The sequence below is a fragment of the Mustela putorius genome, unplaced genomic scaffold, assembly GCF_011764305.1.
Source record: "Mustela putorius furo isolate JIRA1106 unplaced genomic scaffold, ASM1176430v1.1 tig00003859_pilon_pilon_pilon, whole genome shotgun sequence".
Lineage (NCBI taxonomy): Eukaryota > Metazoa > Chordata > Mammalia > Carnivora > Mustelidae > Mustela > Mustela putorius.
This window is the reverse complement of record NW_025422011.1, coordinates 27687462-27714585: the sequence shown is the minus strand read 5'-3', so window position 1 is coordinate 27714585 and position 27124 is coordinate 27687462. Positions and strand designations below refer to the sequence as shown.

The 27124-nt window shown below is 47.8% G+C and overlaps 1 protein-coding gene and 1 non-coding gene across 2 annotated transcripts in view; both read left to right on the top strand.

Moving 5' to 3' along the window:
- The window catches only part of INSC (INSC spindle orientation adaptor protein), a 119125-nt gene that overhangs the window by 31124 nt on the left and 60877 nt on the right, over positions 1 to 27124 (top strand). Inside the window, exons 4-6 of the mRNA XM_013055857.2 lie at positions 22319 to 22664; positions 23664 to 23716; positions 24852 to 24975. Coding sequence (XP_012911311.1) covers positions 22319 to 22664; positions 23664 to 23716; positions 24852 to 24975 — 523 coding nt within the window. The remainder of the gene's footprint in view (positions 1 to 22318; positions 22665 to 23663; positions 23717 to 24851; positions 24976 to 27124) is intronic.
- On the top strand, positions 14271 to 14377 carry LOC123387791. Its single transcript, XR_006602280.1, has one exon. It is a non-coding gene; the product is annotated as a U6 spliceosomal RNA (small nuclear RNA).

Sequence of the window (27124 nt, the reverse complement as noted above, 5' to 3'; positions counted from 1 at the left end):
CAAGGTATTGGGGATGCCATGTTGACTCAGCAGAGCCTGATAGAACTGGACCCTGAGACATGGAGGAATCAGGCATGTCCAGTCCCCCAAGGAGCTGGAATGGAGTCTGTGATGCAGGCAGACAGTGAAACAAATGATTGAATGGGATGTTCTCCTAAGAGAGGGGATCCCAGAGGAGGCTCCCGATCCCACCTGAGCCAGGAGGCTGGAGTCCTTGGGGACCCTCGGGGTTATGGAAGCCTCTCTCAGAGTCTCTTGAAAGGGACAGCCTACCCTTAAGTGTCCTCTCCTTCTCCCAGGGCACCAGACAGGGAACAGAGCACAGAGCTGATCCTTGGGAATATTTATTGTCCTGAGATGGGTTGGGGGTGAGAGATGGGGAGGAGGAGGGGGAATCCACTGAACAGAAATTGAAGCCCAGATGATGAGGTGGAAACGAGAGACGGGGGCACCAGAGGAGACTTCACACGCTGAAAGACCTGGGGACCTGGCTGGTCCTGAAGGTCAGAATGAGAACCAAAGGGGAATGTACCAGAACAATGAATCTGTGGTGACCAGCTGTCCCGGTTGCCCCAGGACTGTCCTGATTTTGGCCCTGAAAGGTTTGTGACTTTGGAAATGCTTCAGTCGTGGGAAGACCAGGCTCTTTCCTCTCTCATGCAGGTTTGATCACGGAGGACCTGTGCAAATGAGTGTTCGAGGCTTCCGTCTTGCTTTTCTTTTCTTTTTTTTCTTTTCTTTTTGTTTCTGAGACATTTTGATGGGGCCATTTTGAGGTAACAGAATCCAAGTAGCCCTCGTAAGACTGTTAAGTCACTGTTGTGTTGTTTGGTTTTTGTTTTGTAGGTTTTGTTTTGCATATCAAAGGCATCATGGACAACTGAACTTTATTTTGTCCTTAACCACATCCACCTGAGTTATCATCATTCATTTCTACATAGCTTGGGTTTTGAGTATATTTATAAGTGTGTGTTGCTTCTAAAATCAGGAAAAAAATGTTGACTATTTGCTGAAAGTCTACTAGTACTGGGTTAACCTTTATGAGGTCATCTGTCTGCTCCCCCAAAGTGATCATGGCAGCAAGGCTTACGGGTATGACATATAGCTTGTGTGTGCCATTTAGAATAGAAAACCCTGTTAGAGATATAGGTGGGAATTTTCTGTGCAGCCTGACGCTGAGAACAGGAGATCCTATGGGGGCCCAAATATCTTTCCACGCGGTATGCCTTAGGCCGAGCTCAGAGATTGTGAGAGGTAGACCCGTTGGGATCCATGTGTGTTGGAAGAGCTAATGGCCTTTCACAGGGTGGGCAGTGGCCATTCGTCTTTGAATTCATGGCAGCCTGGTTTCAAAGGCAGGGTCTACCTCTAAGACTGTATGGTCTTGTGCAACTTCTCACACTCCATCCACCCCTCGGTTCCAGTTCTCTCAGGTATGAAATGGAGATGAAAAGAGTATCCACTTCATAGGGTTCATGTGTGAATGGAAGGAATTAGTGGGTACAAAGTGTCTGTAGTGCAGGGTACGCTATATAGGGGGTGCTCTTGTTTATTGAGTGCCTGCTGACTTTGGAGGTCCACCTTGGCTCTCAGGGCAGTCTTCTAGAAATTCCTTCCTGGACCCCTCTTGGCCAGTGACCTCAATGAGAAAGTAAGAAATCACCCACAGACACTCCCAGTATTTTAAACCAGGAGGAAGTGGAACTGTTTTAGATGAAGTGGAATCACAGTCTTCCTGGCTCCTGTCCAGACCAGGCAATAGGTTGGTACCTACGTACCAGATGGGCGGTGTGTTGGTTCAGAAGCATCTGGGGACTTCCCAGGTGCAATCTGAAACCAGCCTCTGTAAGGAGATGGCAGGAAGAGACCAAAGACAGAGGCGGACCACTCCAGACTGGTGGGCAGCAGGTTTAGCTGGCAAGGGAACTTACATATGGAGCTTGTCTTCAGCGGTAGCAAGACACATGGATTCTGCACCTGCCACCAGATCTTAAAAGTTTATACGGAGGCCTTAAGTGGGTTCAGTTGCGTATATTATCCAGATGGTCTCAGCATCTCATCACTATCTCAAGGTTGTATCCCTGGGGCAGCCTCTGGGAGTGGGGAAGGCAAATGGAGTGCACATCCCAAGGATGGGGTGGGTGGGGGGAGCCTCTGATGGCCGGGGTCATGTGCACGGGTCAACTGGTGCCATGTCCTTTTGACGACTTCACCCAACACAACAGGGCTTTAGGACCCTTCCTCTGAGCCTCGTGGGTCCTGGGATGGTCCACCAGTTCCTGTGCTTGGGTAGGAGAAGCTGCTCTCATAGGGCAGGTTAGGACTGTGGTTAAGGACCAGGACAGTCTCAACTTAGTTCTTGGTTCTGTTGCATGTTAGATGTGACCTGGGGCTTCAGTTTCTTCATCTATAAAAAGGAGATATTTACACTTACATCACTGAGTTGTAAAGAGAATTTAAGATAATATGTATAAAGCACCTGCCTAAACATGGGAACAGCCCCATCAGTGTTAAGCTGTCCAGATGAGGACTGGGTCCCTGGGGTAGCAAATTGGGGCAAAGATAGATGAGACCCTCGCACCTTTTCTGCCTTGGGGAACCTCTCCCCCAGCCCCCCTCACTTCCAATTTTCTCAGAAATTTTAAGAATACAGAAATTTAAATTACATGACAATGATTTAGAAATTGGATTTCTCTTCTTTCGGAGGCAGGCTAGGGTTTCTGGTTGATATTGCACACACACGCGCCTTGGGAGGAAGGTCCTGGTCTAACGTGACCATGAGAGTTCTGGCTGACCACAAAGCTGCAACCTGAGAAGAGGTTTGCTTAGACAGTCTTCAGCCGTAAAGTTCTGATGGGGCAGGGTGGGGGAGGGACAGAGAGAAGGTGCTAGCTCCTTTAGTATATTCAGAGCCTGGCCTGGCCAGAATATTGGGGAAATGCGATCTCTGGGCCTAGCAGCCTATTAATTTCATGTGTTCTGGGGGCAGGTGCATGGACCATGTTCCCAAAGAAGGCTTATGTGTATTCACAGGATGTCAGGAGGGTTAATTTACCCAACCCAGTCTGCACTGTGGACAGATAATAGCAGCTACCTCTTCTTTCCTCTTGTTCCGAGCTCTAGAGGCCTCGAGAGTGAGGAATATCACCACAGTTATTGTCCCCACATACATAATTAATGCTGGATAATTGACTTCTCTCTGCTGTGTTCTGCTGAAACTGAATTTCACTCTAAAGTGCCATTGTTCACTTCAATATGCAAAATAAATCAATATTGTCGAATTGCGTGGGATTAGCCAGCACTTGGGTGACTCCTATGTGGTAGGCCTTTGGTATTGGAGACCCTTAGGAATAAATAGCACCAAAAAGGACCTATCTAGGCATGGACTCCGGGGAGATGAGAGAGGGCAGGGCACCCCAGCGTGTCACATCAGGGGCTGGGATCTCATGCTGAATTGGTGTGGGCAATCGGAGAGGGAGGGTCAGGGTTCTCAACTCCAACTTCATCTGAAGCTGTTGGAAAGCTTTCAGATTTAAAAAATAATGAACAAGCCAAAGAACAAAACCCTACTGTTGGAAGCATTAATGTGGGCCTAAGGGGTTGAAAGCATACAGGCCTTGGAATTAGACTTGGACTTAAGTCCCAATGCTCCTCCCTACCCGCCGGGTGACCTTGGCTCCCCCACAAACCTGCCTGTCAGATAGCGCATCTGTGGGCTGGTTATTATCTCTATTTTGTGAATGCTGGGTCACAGGTTGGGTTCTCTGGGAAGCAGCCTTTGGGATGGAGTTGAGAATTCAGGGTGGTTAATAGGGAGTGCCTTTGGGTCCAAGCCCCTGGGGAAAGAAGAGGACAGAAGCAGGACTGGGGGAGGGAGAAGGTGAGCTGAGTGATTTCAGCTATCCTCACAGGGAGCTTTGGAATCACAGTTTTGTGCATTGGCCAGGGTGACCACAGCCTTTGGGAAGCAGCCTTTGGGATGCCCCACTTGATATGTGTTTCACGTGGGCAGCAGTGGACAAGGCATGACCTTAGGTGAGGTGGCTTTGAGACAGTCTGAGGGCCTGATGGCTGGAGGCAGTTAGTTAATGATACCCCCAGCAGCTGGAGGCAACAAGTCCTTCCTTAAAGGGGAATCCAAACAGCACATACATGTGCCCCATGAGGAAACAGAGGCTTGCCCAAGGTCAGAGCTTATAAAGAGTAGAGCTTAGACAGATGTTTCCAGATGACGCTTGAGCCTAAGTGCTAGCCAGTACCCTAACCAGTCTCTTTCCCATAGTCTCTTTCTTCTTGGGGGCATCACACAAACAAACCACTCATACATTATTTCAGATGGTCATACTCGTTAGCCTTCTACAAATTTTACTACCTGCTCATCTCAAATGCAGATCATGGGCTTTGTATGATGCTTGTGTGCTTAAGGACATGATGGTGACAGAATTGGACATGGTCCCTTCCCTCGTGGAACTCACTGATTTAGCTCTTGACCTGATCAGGACTGCAGGTGTACAAGGATACAGCCGGGGTCTTTGGTTTGGGATCACTCACTGTCAGTGACTCACTTTCTCCCCTGCTTTCTGTTCAGCCTGGAGTCTGAGACGGTGGGATGGGGGCTGCTGCCCCTAATGGCACGCAGCCTCCCTGATGGCCTGGCCTGTTGGCAAGGAGCCGTCCAGCTTCTGAGCCACTGGGGGCCACCGCAGGCCTGCCTGTCTCCGAATAGATAATGGCTTGCATGTGTGCACCCCTGGGCTGTGGCTGGTTTTCTGCTGCTGGCCTGTTTTCTATGCCTGCGGTGAAATGTGCAGACTGTAATTGTCAATGGGATAATTGGATATTTTCTTCTCTTGTTTAAACAGAGAGGAAGGCCAATCAAAGTTAGAATCGAATTCCCTCACTTCTCTCATCTCCCAGGAGAAATCCACAGAAACGCAGGCATGACCTTGAGAAGGCAGAGGGACAATGATTCAATAGTTATTTTTAGGAAGAGAGATTGGGTTTAAACTCCCATAAAGTGTCGGGAACTGGGCTCAGAGAATAATCAAATGTTAGTGCTGGAAATTTCCTCAGATCCCATCATGATGGTGGGGAAACTGAGGCTCAGAGAAGTGAATAGAGCTCTCAAAATACTCTTCAGACGCCCACCTGCCCATTTGTGAAGTCCTGCCTTTTCTGAACTGTTTCTTAAGCTGTTTCTCGAAGTGCTGTGTCCTAGTCCCGGTGGAATTCTCATGGGGGCAGTGATCTGTAGTAAACCCTGATTTCATTCATTCACTCATTCATTCAAACGAGATTTACTTTGGGCTAAGAATTTACTTTGGGCCAGGCCCTGGGTTGTAGGGTGATGATTTATGTAAACGTCATCACCCTACTCAATGACAAATGTCCATGTCTTGAGGGCCAAATTACGTTCTGATTCATAGCTATGCTCCTGTAATTAGAATGCACACAGAAGGAGCTCAATAAGTGGTTGTTGAATGAATAAATACTTAATAGATGTTTGATGAATGAAGGACAAATGGCTGAGGAGTCTCAGGTGAGTGTGAGAAGTTAAATTAAATGGCTTGGATTTTGTTTTTTCCCCCAACACACTCCTGTCTCCAGCAAACTACTCTCATTCTTCTTGGTAGAAAGTTGCTGCTTGGAGGGAAAGAGTCAGCTAGTTTTATCTTGATTAATTTAAATCCTCTTTCTGAGTGGAAGCCAAAGATTTAATTGGCTGATGGAGTCAGAGAGCTGGAGAGACATTTTTTTTTCTTCTAAAGAAAAGTAATTCAGAAATATTTTTAGTCTTTGGTTTTATGTTTACTGGAAAAAAAGTCTGCAATTTCATCATTAAATCTCTTGCAGGAAAACACAGTGCAGTGGGGAGTATGGACTAGAAACTAGAGGCTTCCCTTCCTCCTCTCCTTCCTTCCTCCCCGCCCTCCTCTCTTCCCAACCCTGGCCTGCACTCACCTGCTGTGTGTCACTGGACAGTCCTTCTTCCTCTCTGAGCTTGAGTTTCTTCTTCTGAAGACGAGGAAGTAGGCTAAAGTTTCCCCAGGGACCTTTCTAGTTCTGGCACGCTAGGAGTTTGTGAATGAGTTTTGGATAGTCAGTCCCCTTTTCTGGATAAAAATATCACACTTTCATGCCTAGGGCTGGGAAAGCAATCCCACTGACCAAAACAAGGCCTTCTCATTCCTTCCTGTGACATGCACAAAGAGGTCTAGTGTTTGCCTTGAAGCTGGGATGGAAACTGCAAGACCTACTGGCATGGGAGCCCCTTCCAGCATCCGAGGGGATGCCTTGTTCAGTTTTTATGGAAGTCCCTTGGTGTAACCAGGAGAAATGTTCTGTAGGGGAAGAGGGTGCCCTACTTTGATGGGATAGAAGACGGATAAATCCATGACCCCTAGCACTTGAACGTGCTTTGTAATTTAACATTCTTGCTTTTGACTCCACCTCTACACCTCTGGTTGTTCTTAGGACTTGCCATGTTCCCAGTATGTGGTCCCATGCCTTCATTCCTTCGTACAGGCTGTTTCTCCCATCAGACTCCCCATCATCTTCCAACTCTGGTTCCTCTCCTGAGGAACTCAACAGCCCCCTTCCGGTGTTGGCCTGGTAGCTTTCTCAGATATCATAGCTTGGACTAAACATCCCTTCTTCCACTTGTCAATGCCTGAGGTGTGCCAGGTGCCACTCTGGGTGGAGGGAATGTGTCACTGTGCAAGGTCCTGCACTCCCGGAGATCCTCCTCCCACTGCCTCCCTCTTAAATTGCAGCACTCTAGCCTAGTGCTGGCACAGTGGGGGTGCTTGGTAAAGTTTGGAGGCCATTACCAAGTGTTCTTGGCATAGTGGAGTGGTTTTTGTTTGTTGTTTTGTTTTGTTTTGTTTTTACAGAAAACACTCCACACAACGGGTAGAGTAGGGTAGGGCAGAGGAATCCAAATTTCGGACTTTGAAGGAATAAAGTTCCATTCTAAGTGAATAGAGATTAAAATGAATCAATGAGGGTGTCAGCATAGATTTCCACAAACTGTTGACCCCCAGTGTTTTGGGGGAGCACTGGATGCCAGGCCAGTTGATGTAGCTGGGGATGAAAAACTGGTACGAGCAGCTGGGTGTCAGGGCGTGGGTCTGCTGAGCTGGGAGTAATTGTTCCCTTTGGCATCTAAAGGGTCAGGAACAGTGACCTTTCCCCAGTGATGGGCTTTGATTACTGAAGGGGACAATCCAAGAGATAGAAGCAGAGGCAGGACAAGGAGGGATAGGAGAGGACCCCTTTGCAGCCGAAGTCCTGAGCAGGTCACTTCCCCCTCTGTTTGCATGGTCTCCCTGGCTTCCCTCCTCTGATAGTTTTTCTGGTGCAAACAGAGGTATGTGATGATGGGGCCATTAGGCCACAGCTCAGTCCTGAATTCAAACAACACACATCCGATTCTCTCCCAGAAAGAAATGGGGTAAGGGTTTGAAAAATGACTGGACACGCCATAGTCTTTGATGATTCTAAGTTTTAAAAAGGTATTGCTATGTCATGGAAGGGCATTCTACCATAGTAGAAAGGGTGCTGGCTGTGCATCTGAGGGTGTGAATTGAGCGTCAGCTCAATTGCTGAAGACTTCCAAGAGCTGCAAAATCATAGAAAGGCTCTGGTCTCAGAGTGCCTGGATTCTTATTTCCACATATTTCTACTTATCCACTGTGTAACCTTGGCCAAGTCACTTAACCTACCAAATCTCGGTTAGGTGGACCTCATGGGATTATTTTGAAGGTTAAGTGAACAATTAAGATTGAATCAAGCCCTTAGCACAGAGCCCAGAATGTGATAAACCCTTGATCCATTCAGCTTTATTACACTATTAGCAGTGAGGTCTTAGCCAAGTCATGGCATGCTTCTGAGTCCCTTTCTATACCCATAAAATGGGGGTGGTGATCTCCAACGGCAGTGGTGCTATTAGGGGCTGAAGGAAAGAGCACTTGGTATACAGAAGGCGCTCTATTGTTGATAAGCCTCCCTGCTTGCTGGATGGGTGCTTAATTCCCCCTGACTTTAGAAACAGGTTAGGGGCCCCATTGTTTCATACTGTAGTTTCTTGGTATGAGAATACACTCTTCTCTTCCCCTATTCCAACTCCACCCTGGATAATTCCAGCTTAAAAAAAAATCATCCTACCAGTACCCTGGTATATTGAGATGATTGTGGTTACGTCTGGCTTTGTGTTTGAAATCTGTCAGACTACAGAAAACCCAGATTTTAGGCTTTGGTCCCATTCTTCCAGATGTCCAGGAAAGCTGCCATCAGAGAACAAGGAGGTTACTCAGGGAGCAAGCATCTGCTTGTCTCCAGGGCTCTCTGCTGAGAACTGGGCGGGCTCCTGGGAGTCCCATTCACTGTCTGTCGATGGCTTCCCTGCTCTCCAGGGGTGGGGATAATCTTGACAGTGTCAGACTCAGATTCTAATTCGTGCCGGAGACTGAGAAAATCCAACCCCAGTCCTGGGCCCTGACCCCTGGCTCCTCAGGCTCCTTGGCCAGAGACCCTACCCTGTCCTGACTGTGGTGGTTTTCCACCATGAAGGGAATGTGACTTGCTGCCAACCCATCTGCTTTGACCTCAATTTTCAATTCCCTTCTTCTGTGAGTAATCAGATCAGTCGTTTGGACGTGCAAAGGAAAGAGGTCATGTGTAGGGAAATGGTAGCTCAAAATTTATGGCTGAGGATGGTCAAAGCACCGGGAGCTGCGAGGTTCAGGGCCAGCAGGCAGTCCTCACTGCACGGTGAGAGCTGCCCCGTGTAGCCAGACTTTCTGTGTTGGGGTCAGTCAGCAAATCCAATAGGAGAGGTGGAGCCCAGAGAGCGGAGAGCTAATGACAGAGAGTCAGGCGAGCTATGCAATTATGGGATGCTGAGCACTAATGCAGTCCAAACCTTAATGAGTCGCGGTCCCTAGACTACAAAATTGAGAAGAGCAGCTTATTATGTGGCGGCACGGTGGCCGTGGCTGGGGGGAGGGGGGGGGCCGACTTGTGGCAGGGCCATGCCGGGTTCACTGGGCCTAGTCTCTTCCCTGAAAAAGTTTGGGGTGTCCTTGATAGACCTCTGTCTAGGTCTGGGCCCCCCATCTGCTGTGGCCTTGTGTACCCCACTTGTTATCATGCCTCGCCCTAGAACAAGCAAAATGAGAACTAGCTCTTCCCTGTGTGGGTTTTCTGTGTCACCCAGGCTAGACACCCAGGAGCCAGGCCTGTCCCTTTCCCTTCTTCACCCTCACATCCTCTCCTCTCCCTCCCAGACCAGTCACTTCCTCTCCCGTGTCACTCACTGCCAAGTTCAGGCTTCCATCCTCTCTCTGCTTTATGCCCACCAGCTCCTGGTAGGTCAGCCTCTTGTACTTAACCTTGCTTTGATCCAGTTTCTACTAACTCTCTGCACAATGATAGCATTGCTCTGCTCTACAGCGTTTTTGTGGCTCCAAATTATCTTTAAGATTAAACCCAAATTACTAATTAAGTCAGGGTCTTTGATCACCTGGCCTCTATCTCTCCCTTTAGGTCCTTCCTCAGCCACTCACGCAGAGCCCCCCAACCCCCATGCTGGAGTCCGGTGAGAATCCTTGGTGTATTTCTATTTTTAGGCCTCTTAGGCTTTTCCACATTTGTGCAGAGGTCTTTTTGCCCTTGTCATCCTGGCCAGCTCCTCTTCTCTAAGAACCGGGGCAAATGTCACTTCCTTTGTATACATATTCCCAGGCCAAGTCAGGCCCTCTGTCTCCTGTGGCCCTCAGCCATCCTGCTCACAGCTTCTTGATGGCTTCATGATAGCAGTCTGGTGTTTAGTTGACAGGAGCAGAGACTCAGACTGGGTCTGAGTAATGGCTCTACCACTTAACTCACCATGTGGCCTCTTCTGACAGAAGTCTCCTCATCTATAAATGGGGGCAATAATAGTTTTCTCTTTCAGATTGCAGGGGTGGGGAGAGGGTGGATTAAAAGAGATAATACATAGAGAGGGCTTACAACACTGCCGTGCTCATTGCATGTTAGCTGCTGTTGGAATTACCACTGGAGTGGATTCCTGGTACTTTCTTGCCTGTTTGGGGTCTTAGCTGAGCGCTGTGCTTTCTGGAATTTTCTTCTGGTTGGTTTTGTCCTCAGCTCCTAGCACAGGCTGATGAGCAGGTACACAGAAAGCTCTGGAACATCAGGGCCTCAGGCCTGGCCCCAGCACACACACTGGCTATGGGACCTGATGGGACAGTTAACTTCTGGCTGCTGCTCGTAGGGGCTCTTTTGGAGGGCAGCATCGCATGTGGAGCCCCAAGGTGAAGGATCTTTCATCCTCGGAGTCTGCCCACAACTGAGGGATAGAGAATCTTGACCAGAGCCTGAGGCTTGGGTGTGGTAGAGGAAAGGGTTCCTAGGGGTTGGGGATGGGAGGCTTTTACTTCTATGGAGTCTTGGCCACAGTGTATACCAGGTCTTGAGAACCCACTAGTGGTGATTTATCTACTGACAACTGCATTTTCCAGAACTATCCAGAGATACCAGGATGACAACAGACACATTCAGTATGTGAATTCTCCTAAATGTTCCACTTCGGCAAATGAAAAGACTCTCCTTAAAGGAAGGAGAACAGAATGGGAAAGACAAAGCCTTTTTAGTCTATCCATCAGGCCCTGTGGGAGCACCCTGAAGGTGGAGGGCAGCCTGATGCTGACCCTGTGTGTGTGAGAAGGCATTTGTACTTTTTTACCTGACAGTGCTAAACGTGCCATTTGGACAGGGCAGGGCCGGAAGCAGCACTTAAGCATGTGGGGTCTGGAGTGTGATGGGCTGAGTTCAGAGTCAGACTCTGCCCCTTACGAGCTGGGGGATGTCAGATAGTTCACTTTCCCTCTCCAAGCTTCAGTTTCTTTAACTGTAAGCTCGAGGCAGTGGGATGGCCCTCCTTGTAGGGTCATTCTGAGACACAGATAAGGTAATATCCATGAGCCATCTGTGTGAGGGCTGGCATGAAGCCCAGCCTCTCTAAAAGTCAGCAGTGATGCTTTGGGGTTTCATCTTGCCCCTCACCCTTAGCCACCGAGGCTGCGTCACGGTGCTGGTTAATATTATTCCCATTTGATTCCTAGCTCAGCCCCCTAGACACCGAGCCTCCTCAGCACACCAAGACCAGGGCTGGGTGCCATGTTGGGAGCTCGTGACAGACGTGAGCCCTGCCCTTGGGTCCGGTGGACGAAGCAGATGTCAATCCAGTAGTGAAACAGTCAAGGCTGGTGTCCCGGGTGGGGGAAAAACGGGGTGTTACAGACACATGGGACACCTGGGACATAAGCTCCCCTCGGAGTTGGAGCACCCTATTTCAGCAGAGATGTTCAGACAAGATTTCAGGGGTGTATGGGCCTCGGCAGGGTGGAGAGGAGATGGGAGAGGGGAGCCAGCCTGTGCAAAGGCTAGAAGGGCCGGAAGTGACAGCCGAGGGGCTGAAAGAGCTCCACGTGGCTGGGACAGAAGTTGGGAGTGAGGGGGAAGGCAGGTCAGGGATGTGACTCTGGGGAGGCGAGAGTCGTGCGCACGAGCCTGCAGCTATGGAGAGGCAGAGGCGGGAAGGGGCCCCGGGGGATGGTGTGTCATCAGGTGTTTTTGCTGTTATTACCGTCATCCCGGCTCTCCTACGTAGGCTGCTAGTGCCGAGAGACACGCATGGAGCCTTTTAAGAGGTTAAGAATGAGTCATTCCTTAGTTAATGAAAGGCCAGGGAATGTTAATCAGCATCCCCCTCTCCCCGGGGCACATCTAAAATGCCCGAGTTTGACAGAGCTAACAAGATGGGCTCTGAGTCATCCGAGAGTGGGCAGCTGTCAAATGAACATATTGGTTTATTGGATTGGAAAAAGTTACCTGGAGCCAAACTCTTGTTCCTTGGCTTTCTGAAACAACAACACACTCCACTGGGGTCCTGGACAGACCGGGGGGTGGTGAGGATGTGGGCTTTGGAGTTAGCAGAACTGGAGGGATGCCTAGGCTCTGTCATTGACCTCTCTGAGCCTCGGTTTCCCCTCCTCTGTAAAATGGGGATACTAGATAGCATTTCTGTGAATCCAAACGGGGATCGTATGTGCAAGCACTTGATATGTGCTTGGCTTATGCAAGGTACTCAACGTTTTCTTTATAGCATGCTTGGAACGAAGCTAGGTTCTTTTAAATTGATTTTTTAGAGTGGTCCGGCATAGGACTAACTCTCTCCCACCACGTTATACTGGACGTTTTAATGAACAGAGAATGCTATATATCCAAGTGGGTAGGGTAAATTATGAAAGTGGGGGTTTCTGGAAAACAACCTGAAAACTCTTTCCAGTGCAACAGCATGGAGCAAAGGTTGTGCCCCAGAGATGGCAGAGGACATAGAGATCACACAGGGAAAGAGACCAACCCCAGCATAATAGGTGGGTGCAAGAGCCATTTTGCACAGTCTGCTATAGGAGAGAAAACCTCCTTCCTGGTTCTGGGATTGCCCACATGGGTCAGTTACAAGTTAGCAACAGAACTTCTGTGAGCTGCCCAACACCACGTGTCATGAAGGCTCAACACTGGCCATGTGAATTTGGAGCAGTCCAGGCTGGAGTGTTGCAAAGTCCCAGGGCACGGAAAGGCCAGGGCCAGTGCAGCTCATCATGGGCTTCTGGGTGGATCAGAAGCAGGGCGATGTAAACACGGGAAGATTCAAACAAGATCAGAGAAGCAACATTTCCTCTAGCCCCAAGTGGCTGAGGCCTCACCAGGGCCTTAGTGAGGAGGGGTTAGAAGTTAATATCGTAACCACACTGTAAATTATTTATAGCTTGTTGCATAAATAATTGTACTTAAATTAACTGTTTAGTAAACAGTTTACAATTCACTACATAGTGAGGTTAAGTCACTGTGTATGAATCTGTGTGTTGTTTTTACAAAGCCCTTAGTGAGAGAGAGCCTTCCAGGTTGGGCCATAGAGAGGTACAGGGGCTAGGCAGATCCAGCTGACATCTGGTGACAAGATTCCTTCCATGCTTCTCTTTACGCAGTGGCTCCCAAGGCCCTGCATGATCTAGCCCAGAGCTGAGCTCATGTCCTACTCAATTCCCTTGTTCCAGCCACGCTGATCTCCTACCCTTTCTCACACAAATCAGGCATACTCCCAAGGTGGGCCTTTGCACGCTCGGGTCCCTCTGCCTGCATGGCTCTGTACCCATACGCCAACATGGTTGACTCCCCCCCCCCCCCCCCCCCCCCCCCCGGAAGCTTCTGTCGAGGCCTTACTTCTTCCGAGAGCCCGACCATTCATTCATTTTCAAATGGCAGTTCCCTCCCCTGCCTCCCGCAGGAGCAATCTCATCCATACTTATTCTAACTCAGAGAGAAATGATCCGCTTTTAACATATACTATCCTTTTTCATTCATGGTATTTTCCCATATATTATTCCTATATTCCTATATTCCTATATTGTTAACAATATGAATATTCCTATATTCCTATATTGTTAACAATATGAATATGTAACACTATGAAACAATATATTTTTTTTCCCAAGAACATTTTCCCATATATTATTCCTATATTTATTGCCCCCTGCTCTGGGAGAGAGGCAGAGATATGTTTGTTTTGCTCACCAGTGTGTCCCAAGCAGCTAGACCCATTCCCGCACATAGGGGGCACCCGGGAAATGTGCACTGAGCGTTCAGGGTGGAATTTGTGGGAGTGTGTGGGCCGCACACCCCACATGGATGCTAAGAGCCCTGGGTGGTTCTGAAATGAGGTGCTACGTGAGCACAGTCCAGAGAGAGGGACTGGACCCCAAGGAAGAAATGGGCCCACTGCGCTCAACATGCCTCAGACTAAGCCGTCTTCTGAGCAGGTTTCTCCCGTTGGTCTTGTGCTCAAGTGAAAAATCGGGGGTTCTCTTTGTCCCTTTTATTCATCATCTGTGTGCATCAGCGTCCAGGATCCAAGATCAAGGACCATCTCCAACGACTGTCCTCCAACACCGCGGCGCTGGTGTCGCTTCCTTCTTACCTCACACTCAAAAGACATTTTGGCTGAATATAAGGTTTTTGGCTCACATTTTATTTCTTGAATATATTAAATAGGTTATTCTACTTTTTTTCTAGTATGAAATGTTGCTATCACAAAACAAACTGATCATGGTATCATTTTTTTTTAATCCCTTGCAAGTAACATGCACTTATTTCTAAATGCACAAAGGATTTCCTTTCTTTCTTTTTAAAAATCTAATAATCTTGTGCTCGCTTTGGCAGCACATATACTAAAATTGGAATGATACAGAGAAGATTAGCATGGCCCCTGCACAAGGATGACATGCAAATTTGTGAAGCCTTCCATATTTAAAAAAATAAAGAAATAGAAGTCTAGTAATCTTACTAGAATATGTCTTGTACGTTTGTTTTCATGTACAGAGTATGCCTTTTCGATATGTAACAATATGAATATGTAACACTATGAAACAATATATTTTTTTCCCAAGAACATTTTCGCAGCTCATAGCTTTTCATATGCATTTTGTCGTGTGTTTTGGGTTCTTCCCTAGGGAACTCTCTTTCTCCTTTTTTTTCAAGTAGGCTCCACACCCAGCATGGAGCCCAAGGCAGGGCTTGAACTCATGACCCTGAGATCAAGACCTGAGCTGAAATCAGGAGTTGGATGCCCACCCGACTGAGCCGCCCAGGCACCTCTCTTGGGAACTCTTACTGTATGTATGTTCGATCTTTTTTGCCCATCCTCAAACTTCATCACTTTCTTGCAAACCTGTTTTTATCTTTCTTCATTTTTTAAAAAATTTAAAACCGTTTTATTTTTGCATTTGATTTTCTTAAGGCATTATCCCACACTTTTCTTCTTGTTTAATCTGTTTCAAAGATGACATTTCCTGTTTATGTCTAATTCTTTTCCTAAGATATCTCTTTTCTGAGGTTTTGTGCTTCTCTTTCACAACTTACATCATTTTTAAAAATTTTAAGTTCATTTTGAACTAGTATATTACATTCCCTTCTGTTTTGTGAGACCATTTTCCTGGTATTTTCTCATTGTAGGGATACTATTTTGTTATTTATTCTCTTTTTTAAGTGATTATGCGTGGAATGAGACTTCAGTATTTTTGTGTTGCTTATTTTTACGTGAAATTCGTTTTCATGAACGTTTAGAGGGAGGCAGGGATCAGGAAGGTGGTTCTAAATTCATACAGCTCCTTCCTCGTTTTTGTGTAAGGGTCAACATCAGGTGATCTGCTTTCTGAGAGTTCCAGCTCTGCTTCCACCCCTCCCATGGACCTCTCACCTTTGTCTCTGAGGTCCCAGTCCTGCTCAATTCTGATTGTGCTTCCAGAAGTTTCTTCTCTATGTGGCAGTTTGTTAGAGAAGGGACTCCTGCTGGGTTAGTTTTTAGAACTCTTGGTAGGTGCCTTGCATGCACCTGATAATGGAGAGGCATGTTCCCTCCTAGTTTCAGCAACAATTGAATGGTCATACTGTGATTTCCAATAAATACCAGTGGCTATGGGGCTGGGGGTGCTCCTCCCTCGTATTCCTCAGACACCACCCTATTGCTTCGTCCTTCTTCCTCTTGGACAGATGATGTCCAGCAGGTCTTGTAGCTTTAAGTGGTCAATCCCATCTGCTTGTATTTTGAGTTTTGTGGGGATATTTTATCATCTAGTTTTGTTGTAAATTTTATCCATAAGGTTTCAGTTTTGTTATCTTTGTTGTTCTGCCGGTTTTTCACCTGGGAATTTAAAGCAATTTAAAAACTGCTGTCACGGAGGCCGTCTTCCCAGAGTTTTCCTTATTTCTCTCCTTCGAAGTAATTAAATTTCTTCTGATACAGCTGATTTAGTTGAAACCTCTCTAATAACAACTGACATGTATAATACTTCCTGTCAGGCATTATTCTAAGCAAGTAGATATACATATTTGCATAGATGCATATGTATGTATGTGTATATACTCTCTTCACTTAATCATCTCAAAAAACCTGGGGGCTGGGTAGTATTTTCATTTCTTTTCTACCAACGAGGAAATTGAAGCACAGAGAGATTCAATAACTTGCCCACAGTTATGCAGGTGGCAAGTGGCAGATGTGGGATTTAATCCAGACAATCCAGCTCCCGAGTTCACGCTCTGATGGGAACAGTGATACCCCACAAAAGGCACATGATGCCTAGGAGACCCAGTGGTGTGCCTGGCTCTGATGGTGGCACCATGGTGCCTAGAAGACACAGCAGCAAGAGAAGTGGTGACTGTGATCAGCGTGAGATATTTAGTGGAGGTGGACAGCAGGAGAGCCCCCAGAAGGAAGGGTCGGCGTGCCAGGGGGCCTGGCAGGACCTGACAGTCAGGGTAATCCCAGTGTAAGGGTGCTCTAGGGATTAAAGGTGACAGATTTGGGGGAGGATCTACACTTGACCTTTGAACGACGCAGGGGTTAGGGGCACCCACCCCCCAACACAGTGGAAAATCCACATGTCGCCCTTGACTCCAAAACTTAACTACAAATAGCTTACAACTGATTGGAAGCCTGACTGATACCATAAAGTCAACTAACACATCATTTCTGTGTTACGTATGTCCTATACTGTATTCTTACCAAGTAAGTTGGAGAAAAGAAAATGTTACTGAGAAAATCATAAAGAAGAGAAAATGTGTCTACAGTACTGCACTATCCACCTCTAAGTGGACCTGTGCAGTCCAAGCCTGCATTGTTCAAGGGTCAGCTGTATATGAGATGAACTCTGGGGACTCCTGGAAATGCTTGAGGTGTATGGTGCATGGTGTTGGGTTACATTTACTTATGTCTGTCTCTCCCCTAAATGGGGTGAGTGTCCTGAGGGCAGGGACCAGCACAGAGTGTGTGTGCTCAACATCGATAGTGCGTCAGTGAATCAGGTCAAGTAGGGGTTGTCTGACAGGAATGGCTTCAAATTTTAAGCCTTATTGAACTGAGTGAAGATATTTTGTGTTTGTTACAGGTGTCCTTTGGGGACAGCACTTCCCATAGGAGCTAAGATCTCCCTTTAGCCACTTCCTATCCACCCCCCCCACCCAACCCCAGGCTTGAGTATCCATATCCATACTTTACCATTTGCTTGGAAATTCTGAGAATTGGGACAGTGGTTGCGAAGGGCCCAAGCTTTATGGCTTAGTGGAATCGAGGAATGTTTGTGACTTGTACAAAAGGTTTCTCTGATTCTACTGACCCCTGGTCACGTGTTTCTATTTAACACAGAAGTTTTTATTATGATGTCTTTTGTGGAATGGAGTTACTTACCCAGCTCTTAAACTTGAACCACGTTGCAGGGAACTCACCTAGACTTTGTCTGACACGCCAGCCAGAGATCGAAACCACATTTCCTGAAATGTAATTCAGAACAGAGGATTGCGTGAGTTCAAGGGTTTCCCATGTGTCAGGCCGGAGCACTCATGCTTATCTTGTAACACCCCTACAAGTCCAGAAAATATTTCTAGCTGGCGTGGCAGGGCTTACAATTCATGCTTCCCAGGCAATTTCTGATTTACTTGATCGCTTAAATATTTACTGATCCTGACCATGTGTCAGGCCTTGTGCTGAGTGCTGGAGATGCTGAGGGAGGTCAATGCCTGCCTTTGAGGATATCTTGAAGTTGGTAGGAGAGAGAGACAGGTGGAGAAACTGTAGAGTATGGTCAGTAGGTAAACAGTCTTTGGAATTGGGTTGCCTGCAGGGAGTCTTGGCTCTCTTAAGTCATATAAGTCTTCCATACCTGTGTACTTTCATCTGTGAAATGGAGACTCGGAAAGTGTGTACTTAATCAGGATATTCCGAGAATAAAATGATGTGTGATAATTATACAATCCTTGGGGTACTATAAGGGTCCAATATATATTAATTATTATCCCTGATAAGTTTTGTCTATTTTCCCTTTTCCTCTGCTTTCAGAACTGCTTTTCACCCAATTCGCTATTTTTTTTTTTTTAATGCCAAACACAGTGCTTGCTTCGGTAGCACGTATACTAAATGCCAAACACAATTATATTGTAATCTCAATGGTTTCGTTGTAATTTGGGCAGCATGGATGCAGAGCATCCTGGGTAAAATCAGGCTGAGTGGGAGATAGATACATGCCTTGAGCAGCCGACTCATTTTCCCCCTCCAGCCTCAATAGGTCAGAACCTCTTGAAGTCCTCCCAGCCCTCCTGGAGTTGGCCCTGGACCTAAGGAGACTGTGCCTACTTGATGGGGCCTGAGGCCTAGTCACTGAGCGAGGTTAAGAGGAGGTGGGGGTCTCTGCGCTTCCTAACCTACCCAGTTTATTCTTCTCCGTATGCTTGTTTGCTCCTTAGTGGGGAAAGAGGAGGTCTCTCTTCAAACAATCTCTAGAAATGGAAGTTATTTTAAGCTCATTCTTAAAGAAAACCAGATTCTGCTTTCCCGAAGGCGCCTCTGTCTGTCCTTGCCTCAGCGGCTGTCACCCTGGCAGGCACTCCGGCGGTTGGACAGCCGGGAGTGGGTTTGGCCTGGAAGCAGCAGCTGCATCTCTGGAGCTGGGTTCCCAGTCCACCCTGTACCCCAGAGCTTTAGGCAGAGCCAGGGGCTCCCAGCTTCCCTTCTTCGTCCTGTTGCTTATAAGCAGCCCCAGAACTCTTTGCTTGGGAAAATTGTCCTTCCTGTCTCCCTGTGTCAGGCTGTCTTATCTTGCTCTCTGCTCCTTGATGTGGTGTTTTTTTTTTTCTTTTTTTTAAGGTTGTTAGAGTGGGAAGCAGTAAAGCAAAGAGGTTAAGGGTTAAGAGTGAAAGAGACCGGGCGCCTGGGTGGCTCAGTGGGTTGAGCCGCTGCCTTCGGCTCGGGTCATGATCTCAGGGTCCTGGGATCGAGTCCCGCATCGGGCTCTCTGCTCAGCGGGGAGCCTGCTTCCTCCTCTCTCTCTGCCTGCCTCTCTGCCTACTTGTGATCTCTCTCTGTCAAATAAATGAATAAAATCTTTAAAAAAAAAAAAAAGAGTGAAAGAGACCAAAGTCTTAATGTCAATGCTACTACCTTCTACCTGGGGGATTTACCTCTCTCATCCTGGCTTCCTCATCTGTAAAATGGGGATAATAATACTACTAACGCAGACACTTGTCTTGAGGGGTAAATTAAATGATTCGTGTAAAGCACTTAGCACAGGGCTCAACATGTGGCATGTGCTCAGAAACTTCTAGCCATTGTGATGGTAATTATTGTAGGTGCTGAAGCATTCCATGGGGGACACACAGCAAAGAGAACTAACATTTTTGAGCATTTCTTTAGACTATGCAATGTCCTAAGTCCTTCTTGTTCACTGTTTAATGTAATTCTTCCATCTCTCTGAAATTACTACCTTTATTTTCAGATAAAGAAATTGAGGCTCAGAGAGGTTAAGAAACTTACTACAGAGACTAATGTATGTTGTTAAAAAGTCAGGATACTGGATATCCTCGTCGGGGAGTGACCAAAAGGGGGCGCCAGGGAGACCACCGGGATGCAGGCAATGTTTCAAAACTGGTTCCTGGATACATGAGCATGTCGACCTTATGAAAATTCATCAGACTGCAGCTTGATATTATAATTTGTTCACCTTCATGTACATATGTTATTTCAATACAAATTTCAGAAAAGGGGGAAAAAAGCAACAATAGCTTTCCTTCAGCCACACAGATTGTAAGTAGCAGAGCCAACCCTTCACGCCCCCACATGCTAAGGTACAAGCCTTCTTGGCCTGAGCCTGTAGTAGCTTTTCATAAGCTCAAGGACCTTCCTTACAGTAGCCTTCCTTACACAGTAGGCTGTTTCATCCCCGGGAAGCTTGGGTTCAAAGCCTGTTCAGGCAACTAAGGAGGGAGCAGGATCATCAGAGAGGTGTCTGAGGGCCTGACTCTGCCCGAGGGGGCCTCCCTGGGCAGGTCCAGGAGGCCTGCCTGGAATCAGCCATTGGTGGGCTCCAGGGCAGATCATAGGACCAACTGGAAGATGAAGCCAACTAGGCTTGCCACATTCCTTTCCTCTGAGAGAACAACTTTCGTCCTCTGGTCCAACCAGGTATACCCTCTTTCCTTCCACTTCCAGGTTCTTTGAGGAAGCTTCCACTCCTGGCTCCTTAGCTAGGTTCCTCCTACCTGTCCGCTGGGGTTTGGATTGCTCCAGTGGAGGATGATACATTCTCTAGGTTTTCCTCCCTTAAGGCTCATGACACAAGGCCGGACAGACAGTCAGTTCCAGCCTGGGCTTCTATTTGGGGAAGAGGCAATGGAAATGCAATTCTTCCTGTGGATAATGGAGTAAGGAACCCTCAGCTCTGTCAGCTGAATTCTACCTCTCTCCCCGGAACCCCATTTCTTTAAAGAAACATTCAAACTTTAAAATAGTTTTAGATTTACAGAAAGTTGCAAAGATAGTACAGACGGCCCCTGTACGCTAACCACATACCTAATTACCTTGATCGTTAGCATCCCCTGAGAGCATGGTGCATTTGTTACAACCGAGGAACCATCATTAGTCTGTTGTATTAACTAAACTCCAGACTTTATTTGGCTTTTACTAGTTTTCCATGAGGGTTCTTTTCTGTTTCAGGATTCCATCCAGGAGATCCTGCTGTAGTCAGTCATCATGTCTCCCTTGTCTCCCTTGGCCTCTGACAGTTTCTCAGCGTGACCTTGTTGGTGAGGACACTGGCACTTGTGAGGAGTATTGATTAGGTATTCTGTAGAATGTCCCTTAGCCGATCCCTGGGGCCTTTCGTTTGATTAGACTAAAGTTTGGTGTTTGGGAGAAGAAAGTCCTGCTCATCATGTCCCATCCAAAGCCCACGCTGTCAACAGAGGCTGATGAGCAATGAGGTTCCTTTGGATCACTTGAGTAGGATGGGGTTATGTCAGGTCTCTCCACTGCAAAGTTACTTGTTCTCCGTCCCCTTTCTGTACTCTTTACTTTGGGGCTGAGTCATTTAATGCAGCCCACGCTCACGGCCCACCCCAGCTGTTCTTAGTCATTGAGTTTATCTGATGCAAGGCTTGTAAGCACCCGCAATCATCGGATGATTCGTGCAGGTAGAGACACAGCAGCTCCGAGCCAGACATCCCAGACACGAGCACACAGATAATATAGACAGACACCTAAATGAGTTCATATCCACAAACACAGACTCTCACAGGCCCCAATAACGCAGATACTCGAGAAATCAATAGCTTTGTCATTCCATGTCTCTTACCCGCCAAGTGATAAATCAACTAGGATTTTAATTAACACAGCTTCTGAAATCCCACTTTCTTTCTAGTTCTAAAAGATTTTAAAGGACAAGAATGGAGTATGGCTCGGTGCGAATGGGGGCTAGTGGGGGTGACAGAATGGTGAGTCTGGGATCTAATCAGGCCTCCCGGGAAGGGCCCAGGACAGGGGCAGTTTGGTGGCACTGATTCCCTTTTGCTCCCTTTGTGGCTTTTCCATGGCCCTTTCCATTCCAGGCCTGAGGTAGGGGGTGGGAGTGGGTCCCGCTCAAGGGTCCAGAGCTCTTCCCTGCATAGTACAACAGGCTTCCTCTGTGCCAAATGCTGGTTCCCAGGTACCATGATTTAGCTGCCTTGCAAGCCCTATGTTTGGAAGGAGGGAACAGCAGTAGCTCACGGCAAGAAGCCACACCAATGGGCAACGGTATCACTTGCCTCTGCTATTGACAGAAGGAGGAGGAAGGATGCTAGAAGGACAAAATGACAGCTGTCCTCTGCAGTGTTCATGGAGTAAATGAGTCTGTGAGTGAGGGTCTAGTTCCTTTCCTCCCTCTTGGATGCTCTTAGATCAGTCTGCTTCAGCTCTCTATCTCTAGAACATGATGATCAGAGGCTCTTGTATTCTCTTTATCCCCTTTCTAACCATGTTAGTCTTGGGCCACTCTTTGTGAAAGCATGTTTAAAAATGCTTTCATTAATAAAATAAATTTTAAAAAGGTTCACACTCGGTAACCACACAGCCGACGGTAGCTCCTAATCACATAACCAGGATTCAATATTTAGGCTCCTTCTGTTTTCTTCTTCTTGTAAATACAGTCTGCTAATGTGCCTGACTTCATGGCCTGGTGCTTGTCTGGTCATCTGCTTCCAAAGCTTCTGTGCCTCCCTCTTATTATCTGTGAGTTGGAGATAACAGAAGAAAAGAGGGTTAATGTAAGCGAGTGCAAGAAACAGTGATGAGCCTAGAGCAGGTGCTTCATAAAAGTCAGATGGCCCAAATGGGAACCTCTGGAAGTTGCGGGGCGCTGACCATCACTGTGGTGCTGCTCCCCGGATGCAGGCTGCACCTGATGCAGGCGGACTCAGTCCAGCGCTGGATGGAGGACCTGAAGCTCATGACGGAGTGTGAGTGCATGTGCGTCCTGCAGGCAAAGCCCATCAGCCTGGAGGAAGATGCTCAGAGTGACCTCATCCTGGCTGGCGGCCCTGGCCCCGGAGACCCCCTGCAGCTGCTTCTCAAGAGGGGCTGGGTCATCAGCACCGAGCTGCGCAGGATCGGGCAGAAGCTGGCCCAGGACCGCTGGGCACGTGTGCACAGCATGAGTGTGCGTCTGGCCTGCCATGCCCGCTCCATGGTCAGCGAGTACAGCACTCTCAGCAGGAGCTCCTCCCAGGAGATGGGCCAGGTCAGCTGCCCCAGGGTGGGTGCGGGTGGGCATTTGCAAGGGGGATGCCTTCTAGAAGCATGGGTCTGAAGTGCTTGGAGGTTGAACTTTTCCTGCTCCAGCACTTCCCTTCTCTTCCAAAGAGCAGAGAAGATAATAAGGGCCTTTACTGAGTATGTACCATGTCCTGGGCATTGAGCTAGGTGTTTTCACTCACCCATCTCATTTAACCCGCACTAGATACAAAGCAGACAGAACCACTGTGAGAAGCTGTCCAGGGGAGCAGTGCACTCACTTTAATGCCAGACTGTCTGGGTTCAAAGATCAGCTCTACTTTGTGACGTTGGCAAGTTACTTACCTTTTCTGTACCCCAGTTCCATCCCATTAATGAAATGAGTAATAGTATTTTTTTCATGTTATTTACATGTTATTTACATGTAATGAAACATTAAAAATGGTTATTGAAAAAGTATTAGCTAGTGTGAAGTCCTCACTGTACTGATGAGGAAATAGAAACTCAGAGAGCCTAAGTAACTTGCCCAAAGTTATGCAGTGAATGGTATAAGCAGGATTCAGCTTAAGTTTTTCTGATTCTGAAGCCCATGATTTCCAATCTTCTTTTCCAAACCCATAGCGGAGCACTGAAAATCCCCTTGTCATTGTTTTTCTTTCTTCTGGCATTCACTTCCCAGCTTACAGCTTTACCATTTTCCTTGCTCCACTTCACAAACAGCAAACTTCTATTCCTCCTCTGCAGCCCAGCCCAAATGCCCCTTCCTCTCAGAAGCTTCTCAGATCCTCCAGCACAACTAAGGGCTTGGTTTTCTTTTTGGAGCTCTCAAAGAAGCTGACGATGGTGTCTTGCCATCCATACAACACTGTGTTATAGTTGATGGGCCTGATTCCAAAATCAGATGATTTGATTCTTCATCTTTATACCTCAGAGAGCCCCACGCAGTAGTCGGTCCTCAACCAGTGCTTGTTGAATTGAATAAACTTTCTTCTGTTTTTTTCCACAGATTGAGAAACTGTTAATGGAGAAATGCTCAGAGCTCTCGGCAATCACAGAGAGGTAAACCTGGCTGCTGGATGAGACTGGACAGCCTGTCCTCAGTCAGGGGAAGGGGCTGGTATCTTCTTCCAGGGGGAAAGAGGGAGTGGGGTGGGGGACTGGTGGTAGTCTGGAGCTTCCTTTTGCTGACTTTCATCAGCATCCTTGGAAGACTCCTTTGGGCTTTTCTGCCCCATTTTCAGGTCCTAGAGAGAATGTAAAAGAGGAGAGGCCCATGCAGAGGAAAAAAGAGGATTATTGAGCGTTAGTAAAAAGGAAAAGGTTTCGTGCAGCTTTGGGAAACCCCCTAACCTGATCCCCAAAGTCAAGACAAAATGAAAGCAGACCCTCACAGCCTATTCTCACAGACGCATAGACAAGGATCTCACAGACACACTTGCCTGTACGTAGATATATAAACATACACTCATATATTCACAGAAACACATTCACACCCTCCTCTCTGTATCTCGCACACGTCAATATGTACATGTTCACACTCAGACACATACAGAGGCTCAGTCTCACATGTATACACACCCTCTGTCCTTACTTTTTCCAGCCCCCAGGCCCTGTAAGAGAAGAAACACAAGACTTGGTTTCCCTTAGGACCCTGTGGCGTCTTTGGCCTTCTAGGAGAACATTCTCAGGCCCCTGGGGTATATTTTAAACCTGATCCACGCCCCTGTTCTTTCCACCTGGGGAGAAAATTTTCAAGGCTCCCTTCTGTAGACCACCACTGTAGATGGCCCTTTCCTCCAGGGTTGTGAGTATTACCGTGCACCGGCCGGCCTGGCAACAGCAGCAGCATCCCCTTGCAGCTCCCCACCCCACCCCAGACCCTGGTGCAGCGATGGCGGGTCCTCTCAGGGCGGAGCCCAGAGGAATGGGTCTGACCACTGGCTGCCGGCTTGTCTTCCTAGTGACGTGGACTGTTCGCTCCCATTTTGACCAGCCCTTCTCTGAACACTAGAAGGCCAGAGGATGAGCCGGTTGTGAAATATTCCATCTCTGACTCCCCTGGAGCTGATGACGTCCTCCTAGGCCCTTCGCACCACCCACAAGCCTGCGGCAGGCCCAGATCTGGCCCCTGTAATGGCTCTGGGCTGAATACCTGCCCATCCCAGGGGCCCACACCATGATTTCTTTTCCCCAGGTGCCTCCAGGTTGAGAATGAGCATGTCCTGAAGTCGATGAAGGCCTGCGTGAGTGAGACCTTGAGCACGCTGGGCCAGCACTTCGGCCAGCTGCTGGAGCTGGCGCTGACCCGGGAGGTGCAGGTCGGTGCAGGCTGGGCTATGGACAGGGGCGCTTGCGTGGACTCCTGGGGTGGGAATGGGGGTGGGACCGAGGCACTGGGCCAGGCTGGGGGAAGCTCTCACATGCTTTTCTTGGGGCACATCCTCAGGCTACCAAAATGAACCCCAACACTTAGCAAACAGGACTGTTAGAGCTCGATGCTTACCAAGTTAGCCCAAATCTGCATTTTCTAGATGTGAGAACTGGAGCCTAAAGAGGAAAGAGACTTACCTAAGGTCACACGAGGCCATGGCAGAAGCATTTCCCAGCTGCTGTCTCAGTACTGTCCCTACTACCTTAAATCTCTGTTGCTATTGTCTACAGTACGCACAACAGATCTGTATTATCTGGAAAGACTTGAGGCATCTGTGGGGGAACAAGCCAAGTCCCCAAATCTGGCAATAGAAAAGAATCTAGAAAGGTCATATAGTCTAGCCCCTGCCTCTAAGCAGGCTCGTGTCTGATTCTAGAAAGAATGAGGGCTTTGGAACCAGATCTACTTTCAAACTATGGCTCACCGTGAGACCGAGATCAAGTTCCGTAACATCTCAAAGGCCTCATTTTCTTCACCTACAAAGTGAAAACCTTCCCCAGAAGAAAAAGTGAGAGGATTAAGCAAACAACACAGTGTGGGTTAAATATATGTGATTTCCCTCCGTTGCCTTTTCCTATTTTAAAAGCCTCCCAGAAAAGCAGATTCCATAAGGTTTTCATTATGAAAGGTATTTACGTGTTATTTATAGTTACAGAAATATTGTGTTACATATTTGCCATTCTTTTCCCACCACCAAATAAAAGCCTTCCACAAATAGCGAGTCTCTTCCCCTATCAGCTTCTCTCCAGACTCAGCCTTTCCATAGAGCCCGGAGCTTTCCTTTTTCTCCTTTTTATTTGTCCAGCTCATTTTCCACAGGGTACAGGGTCTTCTGGTCTGGTTCACCTGCTTCGTCAGCGTGTCTGGCCCCAGGCTTCCTCACCCTTCCCACCCCAGAGATCTGCAGAGGCCGCTCTTGTCCCAGGAGCCTGGGAGGAAGGGAAGGAAGGGCCAAGGGCGGGGTGGGGGGTGCGGGTTGCTGCTGGGGCTGGCCTTGGAGTTGACACGCAAATGCTGAGCTGTGCATGTCTGGGCGAGTAATGGCTTAAGCTGGGGCCAGTGTCCCACACTGAGCTCTCAAGTCCCAGAGGGACCCTGTGGGACATGGAGCCGAAGTGGGTAAAAAAGCCAAGGGAGTGAAGAGTGAGAACATTGAAGGTCGCCGTGGGGACGAGGGGAGCCTGGAGGTATTTTGGAGAAGGACTGCTGGTGGTGACGATGCTTTTTATGTGAATTTTGTGTCCTCTCTCCTGGAACTATCAGGTTCAACAAAAGGGCTAACCTTGAAGAGTAATGTTGAATTATAAACAGAAGTCAGCTGGGTTTGGAAGTAGTCTACCAGGAGTCAAAGGGGTAGAGAGCATGGTCTAGGTCAGAATCCTGGGGAGAGCTCCCTGGGCTACAAAGGAGTCTGCTTGGACCTTGTGGGCTAGGTAGCTGTTTTCCTGGGGTTTCTGGGTCTATTCTGGTTTTTCCCTCATCCTGATCTTGTTTGCAGTAGAATTCCTGCTCTGGGTCCTTTTGCTTCCCCAGCTAAATCCTGCCCATCCCCAGGTCTGGCCACCTGGGTCACTGATGCTTGGCCTGGGAGCTGAGCTGGATCAGCAGCTCCTCTCTTAGAATTTGCACCCCCCACCCTCCACTAGCCTGAGTGGCACAGTCAGTTAAGACTCTGCCTTCAGCTCAGGTCAGAATCTGGGGTCCTGGGATCAAGTCCCACATCGGGCTCCTTGTCCAGTGGGGAGCCTGCTTCTTCCTGTGCCTGCTGCTCTCCCTGCTTGTGCTCTTTCTCTCTGACAAATAAATACATAAAATCTTAAAAAAAAAAAAAAAATTGGTGCACTGGCCTCCCTCCCCTTGTCTGCCCTGCATTCCTTAGCTTTCCAATAAGCCCCCCCTTTCCTCCCAGTGAGCACCGTGGTGTCTGCTACACCCTCCTATTGTTTGGGATCGCTGTGCTCTTAATACATTTTGGCTGATCTTTAGTTGTGTGTGTGTGTATGTTTCCATACAGATGGCAGTGACATGAGGAGATA